The sequence below is a fragment of the Micromys minutus genome, assembly GCF_963924665.1.
Source record: "Micromys minutus genome assembly, chromosome: 30".
Lineage (NCBI taxonomy): Eukaryota > Metazoa > Chordata > Mammalia > Rodentia > Muridae > Micromys > Micromys minutus.
The window spans coordinates 14,618,359-14,634,558 of record NC_137965.1 but is presented as its reverse complement, the minus strand read 5'-3'; the positions used below and the strand labels follow the sequence as shown (position 1 = coordinate 14,634,558).

General features: G+C 44.5%; 1 protein-coding gene across 1 annotated transcript; it reads left to right on the top strand.

Moving 5' to 3' along the window:
* Positions 1–1,554: 1,554 nt before the first annotated feature.
* On the top strand, positions 1,555–7,455 carry FBXO5 (F-box protein 5; the record flags this gene model as incomplete). Its single annotated transcript, XM_080941958.1, has 5 exons — positions 1,555–1,633; positions 4,301–4,961; positions 5,665–5,755; positions 6,633–6,812; positions 7,204–7,455. The coding sequence occupies 5 exons, from the start codon at positions 1,555–1,557 to the stop codon at positions 7,453–7,455; spliced, it is 1,263 nt and encodes a 420-aa protein (XP_080798084.1).
* Positions 7,456–16,200: the final 8,745 nt, after the last annotated feature.

Genomic DNA, 16,200 nt, shown 5'->3' with positions numbered 1-16,200 from the left:
AATACGCGGTTTTATATCTTTCATTTACTGAAAAGTTTGATTGCCAAATTCCTCGTGTCTTTTCAGCCCTTTTTACTTACAGGCTCCGTTCTCGGGTACAAAACAGAAAAAGCTGCCAAGATTTTGATAAACAACACAATCCTTATCACTATTTTTATGCAACACTTTCAAACATGAAAATGCCAGAAAACTAGGAACAAACAAAAATAGTTTGGATTAAAAAAAAAAAAAAAAAAAACTGGATCCACCCAGCATTTGTATGACTTAAGTCTAATCTTGGCTCTGCCTTACTCAGGAGCTGCAGGGAACACCAGCAGAAAGCCACACTCTCTTGTGGAAAAGCAGGAGGGAAATAGCAAGTCCTTGGCATATCTTGGAGAGAGCATCCGGTAGCTTTACAGCGCGGTATTCAGAATAGAGTCCGGTGTATTGTCACCACTTAAGACACAAATTCAAGGTGTGCACTGACCAGTAGTATCATTATGGGTGTACCGCAGCTCACCATCAGATTTATTAATACTTTCGCTCCCCCACCCCCGCCACCTTGCTACAAAAATATCCAAGTAGCCAGGGCCCTCCACCTCAAAGAAACGGGGGTCAGACTAATTTAGGACTAATTAGGGGGAACGCGTGGGCTATCAAATTAACACTTGAAAGAATTCATGGTGGTGAAAAACCCAAAAGAATGCAATGGTCTGGACAAGGAATTAGGCCGCGCCCTCAGCCTCCGGGTGGCGCCAAGCCAAGGATCGCACGGGTCCTGCTGCGCGCCGTCCGGAGGGCAAAGGCGGTTCTCCGGCCATCACCTGTCCCACCCCGCAAGTCCACCCCGCCCGGAGGGAACCGCCAGACCCCCAGCGCGCAAGCGCCAACCCGCCAACACGGCACCCGGCGCCGCGCAGTACGCAAGCGCAGCAGCTCCAGGCAAGGGGCGGAGTCAATTTAGGAGGGAGAGTAGAGCGCGCCTAAATCCTAGAGAGGCGGGTCCGGAGCCAGGGGAAGGGCCTGTTTTCCGGAAGGTGTGGACTTAGAGTGGCGGGTTTGCAGCTCAGCAAACTTGCACGGAACAGACGATGGAGGAAGACCGGCCCCCTGTCTGTGCCCATCACAGACCTTCAGGCAGAAGTCGGAGCTGTCCCCAGGACTTGAAGACTCCCGGGAGGCCGGTTCGCGGGATAATGGGGGGGAGGGCTGCTTGGCGGGTTCACGCAGGCGCTCCGCCGCATTCGCAGGCCACGCCCACATGGGGTTTCTTGCCAGCTCCCTCAGCATCTTTTGGGGAGGCGAGGATCTGGTGTGTGGGAGGGGCCCGGGTTGGCTCCGCCCCCGAGCCTTCCTATTGGGCAAGCGAAGGCGTCCTCTCATGCTGCCTGCCTATTGGCACGCGCGTGCAGACGCCGCGCCCCATTGGTCTGTTCTGGCTTGGGCACCAAATTCAAAGATTTTAAAAGTACCAGCTGGCGCCTTTTAAGAGCTAAGTCTCGGCGCAGCGGCTGGCCACCACTTTCCTGTGGTCGCCGCGACCTCACCTGTCGGAGCCCGAGTTTTTCCGGCATGAGCCGGCGCGCCTGCAGTGATCTGCCCCGGCAGTCCTCCTGTCCCTGCCGTCTTGGCGCGCGGACGACCGTGGACGGTGAGTGTGAGGTGGGCATCGTGGGAAGCCTCACTCTTGTGGTCTCAGCCTCTGAGGCTGGGTGCATGCAGATCGCGGGGTTCCGGGCCTCGGGCGACCTCTCAGACCCGGGACGGAGGAAGGGAGGCTGGGAGCGCGGGGGCAAGGGTGGCTGGCTGGTGCTGGTGCAGAGTGGGACAGATGTGGTCCGCCTTGCACGGGGTCCTGCCATCCCACCTCAGAGACCCCCCGCACCGGGGACGTACTAGGTGGTGGCTTCTGCGCACCGGATTCCACCCCACCCTCTGTCTGGGCGCCAAATACCCCCTCCTCTCCCCTCCCCCACTCCTCTGCCCAAGCTGTGACAGGACTGCGGGGCTCTAGGCTGGCCAGATGGCCCCATCTCTAGCCCCTACACCCGTCACTTGAGACTTTTCAACCATCTCACATCCAAACTCAGTCTCCTAAACTTTTTGCCCTCAGAGTCCTGGCTGGAGAGCGCGGGAGATTGAGCTCCGCGCTTATCTCCCGCCTTCCCTCGTGCACCGCGCCCTCGGGGCACCTCCCACCATCGACCCCCTCAGCTTTTCTAGGGGCTCCTTTCCAGCTCCCGCCAAATGTAAAGACCCCCCCACCCCTGCCTGCATACCGTACCAAGTGGAAAAAGATTAATTTTTCCCCTTTTTTGGCCCCTTCTCAGTAAGTCTCAAGGCCTGGAGTCAGCAGGGTAGGGTTTTAAGAAGCGCCTTTTTTCCTCCAGAACCGTGAATTTGCTTATAGTGTTTAGCTGATGAAAGACTCGAAGAGGGCCTGTTTAATTTTCCTGTTTTGAAGAATTAATGGAAACTTGTTCCAAAGCTTGAGCGAGAGCAGAGAAAATCGGTTGCTTATTTCTTTTAACTTCTCTTGACATCTCAATGAGAAGCATCGGTTTTACCCTAGAAATTTCCGAAACCGAAGAAAAAGCACAGAATGTGTTGGTAAAGGATTACCTGAGTCTCCCTTTAAAAGTCGGAAATTTCATGGTTTTACGATGGGATTCTTTTGCTCAACTTTCCTCCTCAGGAAATACTTGCTGTACCCAAGCCCCCTTCCCCCACTTGGTTTGCAGCCTTGAAGAAACTTTAAAAAAATAATACTTGGTACATTTAAATGTTTTTCAGAGTAGGCTTAAAGGTTTTCTCTTGACTTGTGCTTTCAGTCACCTTTCCTCTTAAGAGGAGAAGGAATGGCGTTTGACCTTGGCCACATGGCTGGGTACTGAGACTGAAACCTAGTTAACATATGGAAGAGCTAAGACTTTAACACTTCAGTGCCAACTTTAACTACAGAATTTAATGTGGAGTGTAAAGCCTGTATAAGTTAAATGAAAGGTCAGGCTTGGTACTTTATAACATATCAAACTTTCTCCCCCATTCCATGATTGGCTCAGGGGTGCTAATGTGAGTTCTAAAACATTGAGCTATTTTTTCATTTTATCTGTAAGCCCCATTTTAAGGACAAACCTAACAGAATAAGCTGATCAAAAGGCTCAGCAGAGATATTTCATTTGAAGTTTAGCCTAATTTTGTACTTGTGTGAAATTTATCTTGATTTGCAATGTAAGAAATGCCAGCAAGTTTGCCTTATTGTGACTAGCCAAATATAAGACACAGATGCTTCTGATTAGATCGTTTAATACAGCTTTGTTTTCTTCCCCATTTTGTGGATGGGAAAACTGAGGCCAAATTTTTGTTATTGAGGGGATATTAGATGAATAAAATGGCAAGACTAGACGTGTGCCCCACGTTTGATTGGGGGGTGGCTGTGGGATTTGTTAATCTGCCTTTATGTCTGCTCAACAACATGAACAGAATATAAAATATTGTTTAGAGACACTTAGTTTGATCTTTGGAAGCCTCTTGATCTAATGTATAATATATATATTAGCTGTATATATTTTTCCAGATTTTTATCTTGAGACTTTTTTCAAGTTTATAAGAGAGTCCTGTAGTCTGAAAAAGTTTAAAACTGCTTAAAAAACGAGATGATGGCAGCATGTGACACGCAGTCCCAGGCTGGCACCGCTCATGAGAGCGAGTTAGAGCAGTTTGAGTCAAAGGCTGAGCATTGTAATTGGTGGGCGAAGAGCATTTCCCTGCACTACGTTTAGTGCCAGAGCTGCCCACCATGGTTTTCTTGCTCCTGCAAGTCCTCTGACTCCAAGAACTGAGGGAATACAGTCTCATCTCAGTCCAGAGGCACTGACCAAGGGGAGTCATAAAAGTGACAGCCAGGGCCAGAGGTAAATGTGCTTGCCACCCATGCCTAGTCATATAAAGATGGAGGAAAACCAACTTCGTAGCTGGTGGCCTCTGACCACTTTTGCATCAGGACTCCTGGCATACCCACACAGAAGGATAAGATGGGGGGAGAGGAGACTTAGTCCATTAGTTCAGAGGAAGCTTGTGGAAGGGATAGATGGGGTGTGGCATCTTCCAACAGCTTAGAAAGAACTAAACAGTGTCATGTATGGGTTTTGGTTAGTAGGGCCAATACTCACATGTATGTCATGGTAGTGGAAGGTACCCATTTCTGGTGCTGGGTACATAGGGCCTGTGATACTCTCTGTAAAGTCCCCAGCAAGAGGTTGGGGAACAAGTTAGCACAGAACTGATTTTTGTTCTGTTTCTTGTGTTCTTTTTGTAGGTTGTAAAGAAGAGAGCCCTGTTCTTTCTGTTACAATGAAGTGTTTCGGTGGCAGCCCTGATCTTTCGGCGCTTGAAGTGGCGAAGCCTGAGGCCCGTGGGAGAGAAGGTTCCTACAGTCACGTGTGCTTGGAACCTTCCTGTAAGGATTGCGTTGGAAACCACGAAAGGCTGTCTTTCGCCGAGTCACCAGTTGTGGGACATGATAACAAGGAAAATCAACGAGTACGAAACATACTGGATAGTTCCATTGAGGCAGAGGAGCTAGAGGCCAGTAGACCGTATGAGGACAGCGGCTACTCATCCTTCATACAAAGTGACCATGAGGATGGCATCCTTATCCTGGAGAATTTCAGAAACAGTCCCCAGGCCGGTGTGCTGCCATCGCAGAGCCCAGACCAGCATCCCAACAAAAACCTGCCCGTCCTGCATTTCGAAAGGATGGTTTGCTCAACACTGAAAAAGAACGGCAAGCGAAACCCTAAGGTGGATCGAGAAATGCTGAAGGAGGTCATCGCCAGCGGAAGCTTGAGACTGCAAAATATAATTGGCAAGAAAATGGGCCTGGAGCACTTAGATATCCTGGCTGAGCTCTCCCGGAGGGGATTTATACACCTGTTAGCTAATATTTTGACGAAGCTCAGCGGCATGGACTTAATAAAGTGAGTTTCGAGTGTCTTACACGCTGCGTGTATTAGCTAACAAAGGACCTGGTCACGCAGACCAACGCAGAGTGGCCTTAACAGTGCTGACGTTTTTTCTAATGTCTGGTTGACATTTGAAATGGAAGAAATCCGCATCCTCTCTTGTCACTTGGAATTTCATAGTCTTGCCATTAATATTGTATGCTGAATTATCTGACTAGCTGAAGTGAAATGGGTGGATGTGTTGGTTTCTGCATTCAGCATTGTAAAGTGTGCCATTTCAGTTGATGTAATGGATTTTTCTTGGTTACAAGTACCCTAGTGTCCTATCAAACAACTAAGGTGGGGGTGTACACACTGGATTGGTGGGAGCCTTTAAAAAACTTAAAAAGATGGGCTGGAGAGATGGCCCAGCAGTTAAGAGCACTGGCTGCTCTTTCAGAGGTCCTGAGTTCAATTCCCAGCAACCACATGGTGGCTCATGACCATCCTTAATGGGATCTGATGCCCTCTTCTGGTGTGTCTGAAGATAGCAACAGTGTACTCATTCATAAAATAAATCTTTAAAAAAAAGACTTAAAAGATTTTGGCCCTTTGGTAGTGTGGCTAAGCCCTAAGCTCTGTCATTTCAAAGTCAATCTACTCAGTCACAGTGTGTAGTTGGTTAGTGTAGCTTGTGACTATCTGTTGGACTTAGACCTTTGTCTCCTTTGTTTTCTAGTTTGTCTAAAGTGAGCAGAATTTGGAAGAAGATACTAGAAAGTGATAAAGGAGCATTCCAGCAATACAGCAAAGCCATGCAGAGAGTCATTGTAAGTCTTTCAACGTGCCGTTTTCTTAAGCTGCCATTGCTCATTTAGAGGTAGAGACAAATGCTTGTAAATTCCTTAAATTCATAAAGAAAGTCAGCTTCCCCAGGGAGAAAGGGTGTAGGGCTTGGCAGTGTGCGGGTCTTCTGTAGAACTCATTAGTAAGCCTAAGTTTAAGAAATTCTACTTTGTCTGACTTGCATCGGGAGGACTGATTTACAAACAAGAATTGTAAAATTGGTGACGTATTATCTTTGTCAGCTACAAGAAAAATAGTGAATTATCAGCATACTGAAAATGTATAACTTTGCTAATGCTGCGACCCTTTAGTAGACACTAAATTTATTTTTGCTACTTTATAACGGTAATTTTGCTGTTATGACTTGTGATGTTAATGTGCAGGATATCTGATTCAACCCCTGGGAAAGGGTTATGTGCCCCACCACAGTCTCAAGCAACGCTGTAGAGGAAGAGTTTAATTCATTATATATTGTAATATGTCCATAAGGCAGGGTGGTGGCAAGTGTCTGTAATCTTGGAATGCTAGAAGCTTGAAGCTGAAGGACAGCTTGCACCTCATCTTGGAACCTCAGAAACCTAAAATAAAGTGTTTGTTAACTGACTGCTGCCATCTGTTGGTGGTGGGAAAAATGACCACTTGTTCTGTGGACAGGACTTTAGTCTTAACCTTGGCTAGTTTTTTAAAAGCACCTTGAATTCCTAATAGGCTTCTGTGATTAACACTTCGAGTGAGTAGTTTTGGAGTGTTTCTGTGCATACTCTGTCCAATGGAGGGCTGGTATTACATTCCTGTGGGATCCTTTTATAAACCACGAATGTAACGAATACAGAAGAGTTTGAAATCTCTTGTTTCAATCAGGAGAGCAGTAAGTTGTCACTACATGCGTCAACCAGAGGATATGTGGTGGTCAGAACCGCACTAACTTCTGTTCAGAAGTCATCAACCTGGGCACCTCCCAAAAAAGAAATTCAAGTCAAGTCTTCCAGCCAGCGTGGGCAGAGGGGCTCTGCCTACAGTCGGCACAATGAGTTCCTGGAGGTAAGTGTGAGGAAAGTTTTAGGAACGAGAAACACATAATCAAAGAACGAAGTACGGTTTTACAGGACAGTTTGTCACTACATGGCATCTAGTGTCTGCTACTAAATTATGTGACATCATGATACCATTTGGGTTTATAGTAAACATTTTATAGTTGCTACTGTCAGAAGAACAGCTGGATAAAAAGTATACCTTTCAGAAGTATAAGATCTCCGAGTACTCTGAACCCATTGGGTGATAGATACTAGAATGTACTCTGAACCCATTGGGTGATAGATACTAGAATGTTTATATTGGAGGCACGGGTGCCCTTCCTAGTTTAGTAACAAATTCACTCAGGACACTAAAATACATGTATGATTTTTTTTTTTTTTTTTTTTTTACCTTCTAGGTGGCAAAGACATTGAAAAACAACGAAAGCCTCAAAGCCTGTGTTCGCTGTAATTTCCCTGCAAAATACGACCACTATTTAGAGCGAGCCGTCTGCAATCGAGAGAGCTGTCAGTTTGAGTATTGTACCAAGTGTCTATGTGCTTACCATAACAACAAAGACTGTTTGAACAGCAAGAACCTAAAAACCAGCTGTAAAGTGGGTCCTTTGCCTGGAACTAAAAAGAGCAAAAAGAACTTACAAAGATTGTGACCTTTTAGTTGATCAACTATAGATCTCAAGGGCTATTTTTAAAAATACATATATAAATTTCTTTTTAAAAATTTTAACTTAAGAAAGTAAAAAAAAAATATGTCTTGTGAATGGAGGACATACAGCCTCTTAAATAATTACAGCTTAATGTTTAAAAAAAAAAGTCCATCAAAAGCCAAGACTGACTTATTTTATGAAAAAGAAACTGGGTATCTATTTATAGTTAGATGCTAAGATAAAATTAATTGGACTTGGGCTGGAGAGATAGATGAGTCATCAGTTAAGAGCACCGACTGCTCTTCCAGTGGTCCTGAGTTCAAATCCCAGCAATCACATGGTGGCTTAGAACCATCTACAATGGAATCTGATGCTCTCTTCTGATATGTCTGAAGACAGCAACAGTGTATTCATATATAATAAATACATAGATCTTTCAAAAAATAGATTGGACTTTTTGGCAAGGGAAGGCTGGGGTTTTTGTTGTTGTTTTTGTTTTAAATGGAATCTTAAACAAAAGTGCGTTCAGTATTAGTGTCTGCGATATGCTTTACCAAATTTGTACCATGCTTCTATCAACTTTGAGTCTGTCAGTTTAAATGTCTGTCATTTTAAATGTTTGTCCATATGTGCTTTTTACTGTTAAGTATTCTTTGTAGAGTCCTGTTTATTTCTGAAGTCTGTTTTAATGTCTTTATATCTGTACATGTGTTTTTTACGAGCCAAAGAAAGTAAATAAAACATAATTTTGTTACAATGAAATTCTTGGAGGTTTACTGTTGCGTGCCATTTGTTTTTGTGAACGCATTAGCCCTGGGAATATGTGCATTGAGCTGTGCAGGGAATTGGGTGATCAGGTCCCAGAGAACTTGTCATATCCTTCCAGGAGCTTATCTCATAAGTCATACAGACTTGTAGATAAACATCTTACCTGATGCAGCAACTCCTTAAAACAATGAAAGGCCCCGAGTTAACCATCCAGCAGCAAAAGCATGAGGGCATTTTCTGTCTCCACAATATGTATTACCATAGGGAGCCTCAGGAACATTTAGTGCCAGTTCTGCTTGTTCACCAAGGACTGGGCTATTGTTTCATTTTACTTAAAAGTAAGATTGTTCTAGATAACCTGTAGGTGGTCTCTGTCAATCACCTCATGCTTGTGAGAAATCTTCAGTTGTAAAGAATAACTTCATTGCATATAGTTCGGTGAATGGTTACTTCATTTCAGGATTGTTTGGGTTTCTCAGGGAGCCTTGGCTGTCATGGAACTTGATCTGTAGACAAGACTGATCTCCAGTTTACAGAGATCCCACTGGGAAAGACATGTACCACCATTTGGGTCAGTTCGGTATTTGAAATCTGTCTTAAGGTTTAACTGTTGTGAGCAGAGACCATGACCAAGGCAACTCTTACAAGGGCAACATTTAATTGGGGCTGGCTTACAGGTTCACAGGTTCAGTACAGTATTGTTACGGGCATGGTGAGGCAGGACTGAGAGTTATATATCATCTTAAGGCTGCTACTGGAAGACTGGCTTCCAGGAAGCCACGAGTAGCCCACACCCGCAGAGACACACTCACTCTAACAAGGTCATTCCTACTCCAACAGAGCTGCACCTAATAGTGCCATTCCCTGGGCTGAATGTATACAAACCATCACTATCTGTCATTGCTTCCCTGGCTTTAGGGATTCCTGAGGAGCAAATTAATTAGTGAGATTGCCTGTGGTAAATATTCGATACCTTGAAGCTGTCAGTATTCTGTTCTATTAGCATTTTATATAAAATAGGCACAAACGAGTTTTTTAATGTTGTGTTTTGATAACTTTGATTTCCCGATGCATCCTGGAGTTAGTGATTCATTTTTCTCCTTAGATTTGGGGAATTTAGAGGGTTTCTTTGTATGGCCCTGGCTGTCCTAGAACTCAGTTCTGCCTGCCTCTGCTGAAATTAAAGCTGTGCACCACTGCTGGACCCTGAGGAATTCCCATTGTTTTGTCAAATAGGTGTTTGTGCCCTTAATCTGTACCTCAGTTTCTTCAACTTCACTGCTATCAGATTTGGTTTCGTAGTTGTATCCCAATCTTTTGAAAGGTCGATTACTTCTCCCCAGCCCTTATCTAAATGTAAATCCCTAGGTATGTGTTCCTGTTAACTCTTCCGCCTGCCTAGCCTAGCCTCACCTATTCTGGGTGGGGGTGGGGGTATCTTAGGGTTATTATTGCTGTTGATGAAACTCCATGACCAAAAACAATTTGAGAAGAGTTATTTCATTCATAGTTCATAACAGTTCATCATCAAAACAGGCAGGACAGGAACCTGGAGGCAGGAGGTAAAGCAGAGGCCATGGAGGGATGCTGCTTACTGGCTTGCTCCTCATTCTTCAGGTTTGCTCGGCCTGCATTCCCCACCCACCCACCCAGTAATCCCACCCCAAAGGTTTTGGTTTGAGACATTTTCTCTGTGGCCTTGACTGTTCTAGAACACATTAGATCAGGCTGGCCAACTCTTTGTTTCCCAGGGTACTGAGATTAAAGGCCTGGGGCACCTCACCACCACAGGGTTCTCAGCCTACTTTCTTACAGAACATGACTGTCATCACAAGGATGGAACACCCCACATCAGGCTGGGCCTTTCCCCATCAATCACTAAGAAAGCACCCTACGAGCTTTCCTACTGCCCACTTTATACAGGAATTTTCTCTGCTGGGGTTCCTCCTCTCAGGATTCTAGCTTGGGTCAAGTTGATGAAACAAGTCCTCACTCCAAAGAGGGGCCTTCCATTGATTTTCTTGTTTTTATCTGATTGTTAAGCATTCCTCCTAGATTTCTGGGGTTTGTTGCTGTAGTTTGTTTATTTCTTAAATCAGGATGTTTTCCCTCCACATATCTTGATTTAAAACTGACCATTGATCAGTTTTAAAACCTGGGGTTCTCTGTTCCATTCTCCAGCCTTTTCCATAGCTTTCCTGAGCTTTCAAAGGAGTCCTGCTGCAAGACCGACTCCTACTTTGTCTTTTGATTGGCAGACTTATTGTGACAGAGATCTCATGTAGTTTAGGGGAGGGGAGGTCTTATTAGACAGCAGCCTGCTGAGGGATTACTCTCCAGCAGTACCAGAAGAGAAATCAAGTAGCTGGAAATTGCAATAGAGACTTCTGGAGGTAGTGCCAGCACCTCCCTTTGCCCCAGGTATACACATTTATTCACAGTGCTAGGCACTTGGTTCTACATACCCTGGAAAGGTGCGTAGGCTACCCCCCTCATAACTGCAACCCATTACAGATGGTTGTGAGCCACCATGTGGTTGCTGGGGGGAACTGAACTCAGGACCTCTGGAAAAGCAGTCAGTGCTCTTAACCGCTGAGCCACCTCTCCAGCCCCCCCCCCCTTTTTTTTCTAGAGATAGTGTCTCCGCTTTGTTATCAAAACTTTGCTCAGTCATTTGGAGGGGGTGTCTAATCCAGAACATTTAGTTTTTGGAGAAAATGTCAATCCGTCTATGCTGTTGTGCTGATAAGTTCAGTTCAGTTCTGATTTTGTTGTTGTTAACTTGGAACAAGTTAGGATCACCTAGAAAGAGGGAAACCCTCCACTGAGAAAATGCCTCCACAAGATTGGTCAATAGGGAAACCCATGGAGCATCTTGGTTAATGATTGGTAAGGGAAAGCCCAGCCATCGCTAATGGTGCCGTCCCTGTTTGCCTGGCCCTGAGCCAGCTACTCAGCCAGTAAGAGCAAAAGACTACTTACTGCTTCATGGTGTACTTCAGTGCTTTCATCTACCTCCTGCCTGAACTCTTGCCCTGCCTTCCCTTCATGATGGACTAGAACTGTAAACCGGGAGCCGAAACAAACCCTTTCTTCCCCAAATTGCTTCTGGTTGACGTGTTTTATCAAAGGTTAGAAAGTAACTTTTTAAGGATGCATCATGATATTTGGCGCCCTTCACTCAAGAAATGTATGAAAGCTCCATTTATTTTAAATTCTTGTCAACACTCAGTACAGTCTGTAGTTTAGGCCACTGTACCGACAGGGCATTAGTAGCATTTTCTGGTAGCTTTCATTTATATCCTAATGATGGATGGATGCTGAGCATCTCCATCTAACTTGGTGTATTAGTCAAGGTTCTCTAGAGTCACAGAACTTATGAAATGTCTCTCTATATTAAGGGAGTTTAGGGCTGGACAGATGGCTCAGCCATTAAGAGAACTGACTGCTCTCCTAGAGGTCCTTAGTTCAATTCCCAGCAACCACATGGTGGCTCACAACCATCTGTAATGGGATACGATGCCCTCTTCTGGTGTGTCTAAAGACAACTACTCATAATCAATCAATCAATCAATCAATCAATCTTAAAAGGGGGAAGGGAGGGTAGAGAGATGGCTCAGAGGTTAAGAGCATGACTGCTCTTGCAGAGGTCCTGAGTTCAATTCCCAGCAACCACATGGTGGCTCACAGTCATCTGCAATGAGACCCAGTGCCCTCTTCTGGCATACAAGCATACATGCAGGCAGAAAGCTGTACAATGTATACATAATACACACATATTAAAAAGGGAGGGATTTATTGTAATGGCTTTTAGTCTGCAGTCCAACTAATTGGACAGCTGTGAGTGAAGTCCAAAAAAAATCTAGTCGCTCAATCCCACAAGGCTTTGTTCCAGCTGGTCTTCTGTATCAGCTGGAGTTCTGAAGTAGGTTCCAACAGATGTGCTGGCAAGTAAGTGCAAGCAGTTGAAGAAGAGTGAGCCTTCCCTCATGTCCTTATGTAGGTCAGCAGAAGGTATGACCCAGATTAAAGGTGTGTACCGCCACACCTGGAACTGGAGATTGCTTTGTCTCAGACTGGCCTTGGAATCAGAGATCTGTTTGCCTCAGTCTCAGGCATGTACTACCTTGCCTGGGACTAAGCTTTTCATGACCACTATGCCCCAAGATCTCCATGTCAAGATCTGGGTCAGAAGCCTGTGTCTTCCAGCCTCAACATCTGGATCACAGATGTGCCCTCCATTTCAGAATTGTAGTTCATTCCAGATGTAGTCAAGTTGACAACCAGGGTTAGCCATCACAATACAGTCTTTGTCAATTTGACACAAAGTATATCTCAAGTCCAAATGAAACAATAACCAGGTCATTAAAACATGTGTACCATGATATAATTATCCCCTGTACAACCGCAAATGCATTGTAAACCTAGAGTAGGTCAGTGTCCCTTGGGAACATTCTTTTAGTATCTTCAGAAAGAAATTGGAAAGCACAAATACCTATGCAAATGTGTTCTTAACAAAATAAAGCAGAAGCATTCTATTATAATCCTGGTTTCTGCAGCTGGTCACGTGGCCTTGGATATCTATAACTACCTTCCTCTACTACCCATTCTGTATTTTCTCCACCATCTACAAGCACCTCCGCAGGTCTGGCTCTTTTCCTGCAAGCGTAACCCATAACCTTCATTCCTGATGAGTCTCCACCCTTTGTCATTATTCCCCTTGGATTAGGATGTTGTAGTTTCCCAGGAACGTTAGTCACAGGATATGGTAGTACTAAGAGACGCCCTAAGGGATCTCCTACACCCCAGACATAATCCTTCTTACCTCCATTGTGGAGAGGCAATCGAATTTCTCCATGGTAATCTGGCTCTATCACCCCTCTTAACACTGTTATTCCCTTTCTTAGCCTGTTGGTTTAAAAGCCCCAAATGGCCAAGGGGAAGTCTGAGCTTCCAGTTCAACAGAATATTTGTTGTGGCTCCTGGTTAGGAGCACTCCCTCTTCTGGAACTAAAACTTCTAGGCTAGCAGAACTTAGAGTTGTAGGGACAGGAAGTAAAAACTTTCTTAGTGGGATACTAAGAGTGATAGTGGGTGGAACCGTTTCCTTTTCCACCCCTTGATTCCTGGACCCGTGGGTCTTGGCTATGGGAAAAACGGTAGTATATGTCGGATGATGATTCAAAGCATACACTGCCTTCTGAAGAACTCTGCCCCAGCCCTCCATGCTGCTGCCACCTAATTGTCATTGTCACTATGTTTTCAAAGAGCCATTCCATCTTTCTATCAGACCTTCAGTTTTAGAAGTTTTACATTAAAAAAAAAAAAAAACAAAACATTACATTTCTTTATTTGGGTGGATGGAAGCAGGTTTTAGGGCATAGATGTGCAGGTCAAAGGTCAGCTTGTGAAAGCTGATTCTCTCCTGATATCAGGTGGGGCTGAGGGATGGATCTCTGGTCATTAGGCTTGGCAGCAAGCACCTTTACAAGCTGAGCTATTTTTTTTTTAAAAAATATTTATTTATTATATATGAATACACTGTAACTGTCTTCAAACACACCAGTAGGGGGCATCAGATCTCATTAAAGATGGTTGTGAGCCACCATGTGGTTGTTGGGATTTGAACTCAGGACCTCTGGAAGAGCAGTTGGTACTCTTAACCACTGAGCCATCTTTCCAGCCCCAGCTCAGCTATCTTGCCACCCCAGCTGAACACTGTATAATTTTGTGCTTAGAGTCAATGATTAGGCTGCAGTTCTGAGACTAGTGGGAGGAATGTATTGAAATAGGTTCCCATTTGTCTCAGCACTGTTGACATGTGTCCTTTATCTCCTGAAATGGAGTCCTCTTGGACTCCTTTACACCACAGTGGCAGCTTTTTAATATTTTGTTTCTTTAGACCTTTTTTCTTTTATTAGATATTTTTAAATTTACGTTTCAAATGTTATCCCCTTTCATAGTTTCCCCTCCAGAAATCCCCTATCCCTGTTTCTATGAGCTCCTCACCCACACACTTCCTCCTGCCTCCCCACCCTGACATTCCCCTACACTGGGGCAGCAAGCCTTCACAGGACCAAGGGCCTCTTCTCCCATTGATGCCTAACAAGGCCATCCTCTGCTACATATGCAGCTGGAGCCATGAGTCTGTCCATGTGTGCTCTTTGGATGGTGGTTCAGTCCCTGGGAGCTCTGGGGTATCCAGTTGGTTGGTATTGTTCTTCCTATGAGGTTGCAACCCCCTTCAGCTCCTTCATTCTTTTCTCTAACTCCTCCATTGGGGACACCATTCTCAGTCCAACGGTTGGCTGTGAGCATCTGCCTCTGAATTTGTCAGGCTCTGGCAGAGCCTCTCAGGAGACAGCTATATTAGGCTTCTGTCAGCAAGCACTTCTTGGCATCACCAAATTGTCTGGATTGGTGTCTGCAGGTGAGCTAGGTCCCCAGGTAGGGCAGTCTCTCGATGGCCTTTCCTTCAGTCTCTGCTCCACACTTTGTCTCTGTATTTCCTCCTGTGAGTATTTTGTTCCCCCTTCTAAGAAGGACTGAAGAATCCACGCTCTGGTCTTCCTTCTTCTTGAGCTTCATGTGGTCTGTGAGTTGTATCCTGCGTATTCTGCACTTTTGGGCTAGTCTCCCCTATCAGTGAGTGCATGCCATGTAATTCGTGGTTTGCTGTTGTTGTTTGTTTGTTTTTGTGATTGGGTTACCTCACTCAGGATATCTTCTTTTTCTTTTTTTTTAAAATTTTTGTTTGTTTATTTTATGTATATGAATGATGAATACACTGTAGCTGTCTTCAGACACACCAGAAGAAGGCAACAGATCCCATGACAGATGGTTGAGAGCCACCACGTGGTTGCTGGGAATTGAACTCAGGACCTCTGCAAGAGCAGTCAGTGCTCTTAACCTCTGAGCCATCTCTCCAGCCCAGGATGATATTTTCTAGTTCCCAACTTTTTAATCTCTCTCGAACATTTTCCAAGTTCTATCACATATCACATCTCTAATAAATTTTATAATCTGTACACACTAGTTTTTATTGGGACTACAGGGTCCATATCAATATTCCAAGTACTCTTGTCTCAACAACAGTCCTGAGCATGGCAGTTTGTCTAGTATACATCACTCAACATGTCTCTTAGCAACACTTTCTTTTCATTACATAGGTCTAGTACATATATAACGTACTTATCCTTAAGTGTGTCCCAAAACTCCATATTATTATACTATTGTGTCAGTTCTCCTCTTGGATGCTGGGAAGGATGGATGAGTGTCCTGCTAAACCCCAGTGTGCCCATATGCATGGGTGTTTTCAACCACCGCGTTGCCCATTTCATAGAATCAAACACTGTCTTCACAGGTTAGCCCTGACCCCAACTTACAACACACCAATGGTCCGGTTGGAACTGCTTTTGGGTATCAGGAGTTGAAGATTTACAGGACTCTGCCTAGGAAGCTTGCCATGCCTTTAAAACACAACTCGAGGGTCCGCCGCAGACTAAATAGGTAATTTCTCTACTGCCCTGACTGTATGTATGGCCTTGTTCCCTCTTCTTTAAATTCCACTTCAACAGTTTCAACACCTCACCACGAGATGGCGCACTTTCGACACCATCCTTCTGAGTTGTTCATTCCAGCAAATTTAATGTTTTAAAAAAGGGATGGATGAATCGTATTTCTTTTCTATCCAAGTTATATTGCCAAATTAGACAATCAAGTACATATATATCGTTAAATTAGGATAATTATATTTTAAACAGCTTAACTTTTAGTCTCAGACATGATGGCTAAATCTCCCTTCTTCTGTTCAGTATTTGAAAGCTTTTCTCCCTTACAAAGTGTAACTCCATGCTAACCGGTATGGGAGCCAAGTACAGAGAGGACTCTTAAAATATAGCTCTTTGAATTCCAAGGAGATATCCATTATGAACGCATAATGTACACCAGATATCGGAGGCTTTGTACAAAGCAAAACAA